Raw genomic sequence first — 9,056 nt, 5'->3', positions numbered from 1 at the left:
GGCTTTTCAATGCATTCAATCTCACGTCGCGTCCACTTGAAAGGGATATTATGTCACTCAACACTAAAAGATAACGACACATCTACTTCCGTACTGTGATTCCCACAATGCATTGCGACGTGACGATCCCGAACTCTATTGTTGGCAAGTATGAATTAAGCTTTTAGTATCTTTAAGTTTATTATAAAGAATTATTATACATTAATATAACTGTAACGGTCACCAGCTGGAGTGCCTTCGAGAGCCACCAGACTCCACACTAGACTGTGATCACTCCTTCAAACACTACATTTCCCATAACGCACTGCCCGGACTCATCAGCACTCATCTCTTTCACCTGTTTCTCATCACCTTGTTTCACTCAAACCATAAATACCTGGTTTTCACATTCACTCATCGCGAAGTCTTGTTATACTGTTAGTCTGCATTTCTGAGCGTTTTTCCCGTGTTTGTTTTCTGTTTTTGACCCTGGACTGTTTATCGTTTCTGACTCTGTTCTGCCTGCCCCTTTTTCTGGATTGTTTATTGGACTCTGTTTATTGCTGCCTGCCTTGACCACTGCCTGTTTACTGGATTACGAGTTTGGATTACCCTTATTTAATAAAGCTGCGTTTGGATCAATCTTCGTGTCTCGGAGCATTCATAACAATAACACACAGACACAATAAACCACAAATACAAACATAAACAACGTAGTAAAAGAAACCGGAAAAGATTAGGGTGCGTTTTTTTTCTTAGACAGTTTGTTTTTTTTCCTTTCCTCACAAAACAGCTGTGAGTGACGACAACACTGAGAGGGGAAAAAAAGCTGCTCTGATTGGTTTAGACCGGGGCGTCCAAACTCTAGCCGTTTCTCAATACCAAGTACGCAAAGTTCGGACTTGAGTCCTTGGTAGTTCGGACTGACAAGTTCGACTCAGGAGAACGAACTCCCGAGGACGGGAGGACACAAGTCCGATAATTCTGAAATGGAACAGCAGCGTACTTGATAGTGTCACTCATGCAGCTCGCTCTGGCTACTCCGGTTTTATCTCTTTATAGGCTATACAAAATATGTTATAAACCACCTTTGCCTCTTTTCATTTTCATTTAAATAAAACTTTAACATAATGGCCACACAAATGTGGTTCAGGCAACGCAATTGATTATCTTAACTGCATATTTACAACAACACGAAATATAAAGCACAACCCTGACTCTTTGTTTTCATTTTAAAAATATGATGAATAAAAACATTATAATATTGATCATTAAAACGAACATTTAGCAAAAAGAGACAGGGTTGTGTCATATGTATATACAGTGAAGAGAATGTAGGCAACATGTAGGCTATAATAAAATATTTTATGTTTTAAATATATAAAATAAAATGGCATAACCTTTTTTTTGTTAAATGTCAGTTTTAATGATCAATAATAGCCATTCTAAAAGTATAAGTAGCCTAAAAGGTATAAGAAGCTATACAATAATAAAGCAAACGATTCAGTCAAACATAAGTCAGCTCTCTAGGCTACATCGTTACGTTAAATAGAGTTATGAAACTTCACTTTGCCCTCAGCTAAAACGTTTTGCCAGGGAACAAATTATACATTAATGAGACAAATAAAATAAATAAATCGCCTGTTGGATATACAGAAGACGATTTATATCTCATGTTAAACCACTAGACTAGAAACATCCGAGCCAGCGGCAAGTCAGCAGCAGTAGCCGAGGAAAGATTGTTCGCGGGGTACGAGCGCCGCGCGTCCGATTGCCTGGTTCTCACAACTCCGAAAACGTCAGATCAAATTTTCAAATAGGTGCTATCTTTATAAATAAACCAAAGATTTGAGCTTTAAACAACTACATTCTCGCCTGAAATACTCTTAAAACTACATTTCATGACACAATTATAGCAGTATTTTTAAATTACGCGGGCTGGTTGGTGTGCGATGCATTCTGGGATACCTGGCTGTCTCGAGTTCGCACAAGTCACCTCTCGATGCATCCTCGGTAAAAGGGGCGGATCAAGAACACATCCGGGGATTCGAACTGGACTTGGCTAGATGTGAACTTTGAATTGGAACAGTACTAGGGCAGCGACTGATGACGTTTCACAAGTCCACAAGAACACAAGTACAGACAAGTTCGCATATTGAGAAACGGCTCCTGTCTCGTAGAGTTTAGCTCCAACTTGCCTCAACACAGCTAATAAAAGCTTGATTAGCTGGTTCAGGTGTTTAATTGGGGTTGGGGCTGATTTTTTCAGGACAAAGGCTCAACAGCAGCAAGATTGGACGCCTCTGGTTAGACGATGAGAAAAGTTAACGTACAAATGTGAAGCGCTGTTCTACTCAACACTGGTTTCCGAAACCTTAGTGGACGTTATCGAGTGTAACGTACAATCAAATCACTCCTATTTTGCACACTCAACGACTGTCCGAAATCGCTCACTCGTTTTCATTCACTCCTCCGAATTAACTGTGAGCCGTACCGTCCCATGCAGTGGAAAAGCGCCATTAGTGGCCCAATGTAGGGACGATGTGTGCACAAGGGGGAGAGCGGCCCGGATAACCCAAGCGTGCACGGATTAAGTTACACAAGCACTAAAAATATGAGATGGTCATTATGCAAGACACACTATTTGTAATCGTGTTACACATGATTAAGTTACCTTCATGACGATGAACACTCATCAACGATATCCGTCGACTCGGAGGCCTCTCCTGATCCGGAGGCGCGCGCGCCCTCAAATGAAAGAGTGACATCAGCAGCGAACAGCCAATCGCATGCCCTGATTCCTGAAACAGAAAATCACTTCTCGCGAGAGACTAAGCGCTATGCGAGACTAAGCGCTCTCATCTGAATATCAAATACATAAATGTATTTAGACAGCAAGAAGAAAATATCTTGCTATAACAAAAAAATCTGTTTGTCTTATTTATACTCCAACAATATAAACTAACTAAAGACTCAATTTCTTTAATAAAAAATGCAGTAAACTGGCAAAATTTTATAACAAATTAAAATAAATACATTCAAATTTAATTAAGTAGAAATTTTACATTTTAAACTTCTCTATGCTATTGTCTTTCACATAATAGGTTTCAGACTCTTTTAGTGTGACTGCCCAAATTAGTCAGGAGGGTCGAATATTATTTTATTGTCAAATAGAAATGAGAGAGAGGTGCGAAAGATCACAACCACCAATTGGGTTGAGACGTTCAATGTCCTGTAATAATAATACATTAGAAAAATATACCAATTGTTTTGTGAAGAATATAAATATCGTACTCGCGTCTACTCCAAATATGGGGATTGTCAGATTCAGGAAATCGACTCTTTTGGACTACTGCGCATGCGCTTCCAAAGATCCTCAGCACAGTCCGTTAAGATGACGAAGTGGTATGTATGTCCCAAAGCTTGCCTACTCTTTTGCTACCTTTCTTATACTGTCTATGTTCGCTACACTCAAAAGTATGTACTTTTTATTCACAAAAAGAGTACATACTTTACGACATGGCGTGAACATGTCCAGTGATGAAATTGTCACGTGAATTGGTACTTTTATTTTGAAAATTAAGCCAGAAAGCGTGAAGCCAAGGACTAATGCCATCTAGGTCTACTTCAATAAACGATCAGGAGACGAGTTAAAGTCATCATTAAAACATGTTAAAGTGATGCACGGTGTATCTTTTAGATTAACTTCTTAGACCGGTCATTTATACTATTAGGAATTATGATGTATTCTTTCTTCAGAATCGGAAGGACGACAAAATGTGTGCAGCACATATTAAAACGTGTGCATGCCAGACTGCCACAACAGATATCAGCTTTACAGACACAAACGAATCTATGTTCTGGGTTAAACTGGACATTTGACCACACTCGCTCGCTTCATACAGGAGTTCGGTTTTGTAGTAGACGCGATGGACAGAAGGACACTGACAAGGTGTCGGTTTCCAGAAGTTCATACACACCTCCAAGCTCGTCTGCTGCACAGAAAGGTATATACGTGCATTACAGAGAATTAACGTATTAACCATCTTTTCTGTCAGTATACCATATGGTTAGAAATTGATATTGCCAACCAGTCTCTAGAAAAAGTAGTTAAAATGAAGCAAATTGATTCTCAAAACAAAGCTAGTTTTTAAAGAGATCCCAGCTATATAAATCTACTACAGTAAATATGATATTTTGGCATTGATATATATATATTTTTTAAAGGAATTTAGTGTAATGATTTATTATAGCTAGTTAGTAAGCGCATGTCTGATTCTATGTGTCTTTCCTCAACAGTTAAACAAGCCGGCAAAGATTTCACTTATTTGATTGTGGTGCTCATTGGACTCGGTGTAACAGGTGACATGTTTGATTTGATACAAACCAGGGCTGGATTGTGGACCATCATGGTACCATACACACACACACACACACACACACACTCCTGGCCAAAAATAATGTACCAAGCCAAAAATGGCACAAAATCTGTAGATCAAGTAACTTAACACAGAATAGCCTTCCCCGTTAACTTGCAGACAGGTTTTTTACAGGAAAAAGAGTCAGTATTGTTCCACCCAATGTGAGACCAAATATTCATTATAGGGGTCAAATCTGGACTCTGACTAGGCCAAAACGTGAGCCTGATGGAATTGCAATTTGTCCAGGAAATAATATCTGATCATTTCTCTTTAGATAACAACTTTTCATTTGTGGGAAGCAAGTCATTCTGCAATATACACCAAAGCATTAAATTACATTTCACAGTAAAGTAGCTCACCAATACGAGCGGCTAAAAAGGGTCCTGACACAATGGCTCCTCTTCCTCAATGCTCTACTGTGGTAGAGATGCATTTATTATTATATTTCTCACCAGATTTTCGAAGACACCGCTCTGGAGCATCATTATGCAACTTCATTCTTTTTTACTGAGACAATAATGGCTTTTTAAGTAGTGCATTTGCTTAAATTTAGCAAATTTCCTGACCAATAATTTGTGGTGAAGACAATTAAAAGTGGAGTGTTTAGCCATTTTGGGCTTGGCACTTTTTTTTGCCCAGGTGTGTGTATGTACAGTATATATATATATCGTTATAAGTTTTGTAAATGTACGTTTTTAATCTAATATTTATATTTAATTTAGCTTTATTTCGATTACCAAAAAACTTTTTTTTAATTTTTAGTTAACAATAATAACACTGATCCAAAGACGTGTGCCCATGATCCGGCTCTCTCAAACATCTAGTTGATGATGCCATTGTTATTAAAGATCCCGTGCTCAGACATTTCCATGCATGTTTATATGTTCAACAGTATAATAAATGATCTGATTGTCATCCTTATTAGGTGGACTGCTGTATGTGGTCTTTCAAGAGCTGTTTTCCTCTTCAAGTCCAAGCAAAATTTATGGAAAAGCTTTTGAGAAGTGCAGAACTCACCCAGAGGTCAGCGAATGGTGATTAATTTGTAATGAGCTACGGAGATAAACAAACCAACTATGTTAAACGTGTGAATAAACTGGGTATTTGCTGTATGTGAAGGTAATCGGAGCTTTTGGGGAGCCTATCAAAGGCTTTGGAGAGACCAGTCGGCGTGGCAGAAGGCAGCAAGTCAGGTACAATTTTTAATGTAAATAAATTAAAACTTTTGTTACACCTCACACATGCTTTTAAGATTTTTCTTTAGTCACGTAGAGTACATGAAGGATGGAATCAAGTACATGCGGCTGAAATTTTACGTTGAGGGATCTGAACCAGGATTACGGGGAACTGTTCATTCAGAATCAAAGGAGGTACAATACATCTAAACAAAAAATTGTTTTAGTTTTGTGCAAAAATAGTGTTGACAAATATATAACACACTGCTTCTGTCTGACAGAATCCTGAGACTGGAAAGTATGAATTCCGGTATATTTTTGTAGAGATCGACACGTATCCCAAGAGGACAGTCGTCATTGAAGACAACAGATTCAATGAGTTTTAAGTGTTAAACGCATATTAGGAATTTCAATGGTAGACATTCATTTAAAAACTCTGAATGGAAACTGAAGAACCTGAATTGATGTCGCTACTTGGATTAATCAAGCTTGGATTTGGTTGTGTTGAGCATCACAAGATAATTTAGACTAGTGGAAGAGCTAGATATTTGAAGAGGACAGTGCTTGTATTGAAACATCTTATATTTTGTACAAGGATATGCATGATTGTTTTATATAATATGTGGTTTGAAATAAAGATAAATGATTAATGTAGAAAAGCAGTTTTTAATTAATGTAACTTGAATACAGGTTAATAAAGCAATTTGATACCTTTATTGCAAATGGTCTGTTATTCTTCCTTTGCCTGAAGCATTTAAAGAGCAACTTGCAGGTTAAATTTATAACTGAATTAATACTTGATTTTGTCTGAAGAGGTTTTTTAAAAACACATATGTAGAAATTACTAATGAAATCTAATTGGTTGTAGAGATTTTGATGAAAATGTGCTAGGCTCTGGAATACGCCTTTCCCCCTATAGCAACGCGTCATATGACGTATGCCGAGGTAAATATGAGCTCGCGTTCAGCCAGCGCTCTCATTGTGGGTGTAGTAGTTAGAGCAGTAGTGAGCGACAGAGAAAGTTTTAGATCGAGTTTTAGAGAAGCCATAATGGTAAATTATTGTGTTTGTGCTGGTTGCACAAAATCCAGCCTGTCAGGACATCGTGTCCATCATTTTCCTTCTAGGAAAAACAAGGCTTTTCGTTCTTGGGTGCGTTTTGTTCAGGTGAAGAGAGCAGACTTCACTGCCGTGTCTGTCACCGCACACTCGGTCGTTTGTGGCGCACATTTCACTCCGGAGAATTATCGACCAGGAGATTTGTCGATCATACCCATCATACCCCTAACCCATCATAGGCATGCTCGTCGGAGAACTCGGTTTCTTCATTCACATCCATTGTAATTTGTAACCTGAGCTCTTTCAGTGCACGCATCTTCGGGTTCTCCCGCCGGATGTCGGCGCGAGCACAACATCAACTGGCAAACGCAATGTAAGCGGAACGAAACTGAGCTACTCGTTGTTGTGTTTGTGTGGACCGTTTATCAGTTTGGACCAGTGCAGTGCGAGCCTGATCAAGCAACACTGTAACTGCGAGATCCAGTAAATCAAGCATTTGAATTTGCCACTGAAGTAATAACATCGCTGCGAGATCTAGTGAGAAATATTCACATTTCTCCGTTATTAACGGATCAAACAGCGCTGACGTGGAAACCAGGAATAAACATTGTGCAATGAATGAACGAACTATCCAGTGTCCACAGATCAGCAACATTCACCATGGCTTTACTGTAGTAACACTAACTGCAACCATGGAAGTTTGGCATTTTCCACGAAGGCCCAGTATGCATCCACCTCCCTGCAACACTGACTTTCCTCAGCTGTAAACATTGCCTCGCATTTCCCACACAAGCACCTATGGAACAAAAAATGTTAGCAGGAATAAATATCTCTCTGTCTCTCGATGAGAAACCGCTAAGTTATATCACGTAACGTTAGTCTGGGCGGATATTAATGAGCATGACAAACGCCTGATCAAAGCTTAGTTTCTGTTATTGTAAGTTCCAATATGTTCTGTCTAACATTGATCCTGGCCTGTCCCTGCTCTCTTGGCAGCCTAGCAGGCTCATAATTGTATGGCTGTGGTCCGGCAACAATTTCCTCAGCGTCCGAAATGTCATTGCAATCCATATTTCCCTGTTGTTTGAATCGACCGCTCTCCCTCGTGCTACGTCACGACTCTCGCCCGTCACGCCCATTTTCAGATGCGGAAGTAAAATTTTCTCACAAAAACAACTCCAGAAGCCACTGTAGCGTATTTATAAAAAAATTTTTAAGAAAATCTAGTTCCTACATTATTTTTCTATACATTGACTTGTTGGGTCTTCTAACCTGCAAGTTGCTCTTTAAAATATAAATTAATCTTATACCAACAAAAATATGTAACTATCAAATAACTTAACTAAATGATCCCTTATTTTTGCATATTGCAGGTGTGTTAGTCAAATGTGTGTGTGTTTTTTTTTTTTTTTTTTTTTTTTTTTATGTCCAGTTTTTATATTGCAGTAGATCTCTGATGGACCAGTGAGAAAATACTTTATTGATCTGAGATTCAAGAACGTCATTCAGTAACTTATTGTGTCCGGTAGATGGCGCTTTAGTTCCTTTTTTTTTAACCGTTCATATCACAATCTTCCGGTACAAAACAGAGTTGAAGAAAATATATAATGTTATATATATATACAGTACAGGCCAAAAGTTTGGAAACATTACTATTTTTAATGTTTTTGAAAGAAGTTTCTTCTGCTCATCAAGCCTGCATTTATTTTGATCAAAAATACAGGGGGAAAAAAAGTAATATTGTGATATATTATTACAATTTAAAATAATTGGTTTTCAATTTATTATACTTTAAATTATCATTTATTTCTGTGATGCAAAGCTGAATTTTCAGGATCATTACTCCAGTCTATCACAGGATCCTTTAGAAATCATTCTAATATGATGATTCATTATCAAAGTTGGAAACAGTTCTGCTGCTTAATATTTTTTCATAACCTGCGATACTTTTTTAGGATACTTTGATGAATAAAAAGAAAAAGAAGCAAATTTAAAAAAAATAGAAATCTTTTGTAACAACAATATACACTACTGGTCAGTCATTTATTTTCTTTCTTTTTTTTAAATAAATCAATACTTTTATTCAGCAGGGATGTGTTAAATTGATAAAAAGTGATTGTAAAGAAGATTATTATTATTAGAAAATATATATTTTTTATTTTGAATAAATGCAGTTCTTTTTAACCTTTTATTCATCAAATATATTAGGCAGCAGAACTGTTTCCAACACTCATAATAAATCAGAATATTACAATGATTTCTAAAGGATCATGTGATAGACTGGATGTCACATGTGACACTGAAGACTGCAGTAATGATCCTGAAAATTCAGCTTTGCATCACAGAAATAAATGATAATTTAAATTATAATACATTAAAAACCAATTATTTTTAATTGTAATAATATATCACAATATTACTT

The 9,056-nt window shown here is 37.4% G+C and overlaps 1 protein-coding gene across 1 annotated transcript; it reads left to right on the top strand.

Moving 5' to 3' along the window:
* Positions 1 to 3,518: 3,518 nt before the first annotated feature.
* timm21 (translocase of inner mitochondrial membrane 21) lies at positions 3,519 to 6,291 on the top strand. The gene is made up of 6 exons (XM_084398571.1): positions 3,519 to 3,986; positions 4,279 to 4,341; positions 5,326 to 5,423; positions 5,520 to 5,593; positions 5,665 to 5,770; positions 5,857 to 6,291. The coding sequence occupies exons 1-6, from the start codon at positions 3,719 to 3,721 to the stop codon at positions 5,959 to 5,961; spliced, it is 714 nt and encodes a 237-aa protein (XP_084254697.1). The 5' UTR covers positions 3,519 to 3,718; the 3' UTR covers positions 5,962 to 6,291.
* The last annotated feature ends 2,765 nt before the right edge of the window (positions 6,292 to 9,056 follow it).

This window comes from Rutilus rutilus (genome assembly GCF_951802725.1).
Source record: "Rutilus rutilus genome assembly, chromosome: 24".
NCBI classification, from domain to species: domain Eukaryota; kingdom Metazoa; phylum Chordata; class Actinopteri; order Cypriniformes; family Leuciscidae; genus Rutilus; species Rutilus rutilus.
The sequence above is the reverse complement of the archived record's forward strand: the minus strand, read 5'-3'. Positions and strand labels throughout refer to the sequence as shown.

What these genes read in the sequence shown, in the direction of transcription:
- timm21 (XM_084398571.1), top strand. Translation starts at nt 3,719, where the DNA reads ATGATGTATTCTTTCTTCAGAATCGGAAGGACGACAAAATGTGTGCAG. An exon ending in CTCGTCTGCTGCACAGAAAG is followed by an intron (nt 3,987 to 4,278) that starts GTATATACGTGC and finishes TTTCCTCAACAG; the next exon opens with TTAAACAAGCCGGCAAAGAT. An exon ending in AGTGCAGAACTCACCCAGAG is followed by an intron (nt 5,424 to 5,519) that starts GTCAGCGAATGG and finishes CTGTATGTGAAG; the next exon opens with GTAATCGGAGCTTTTGGGGA.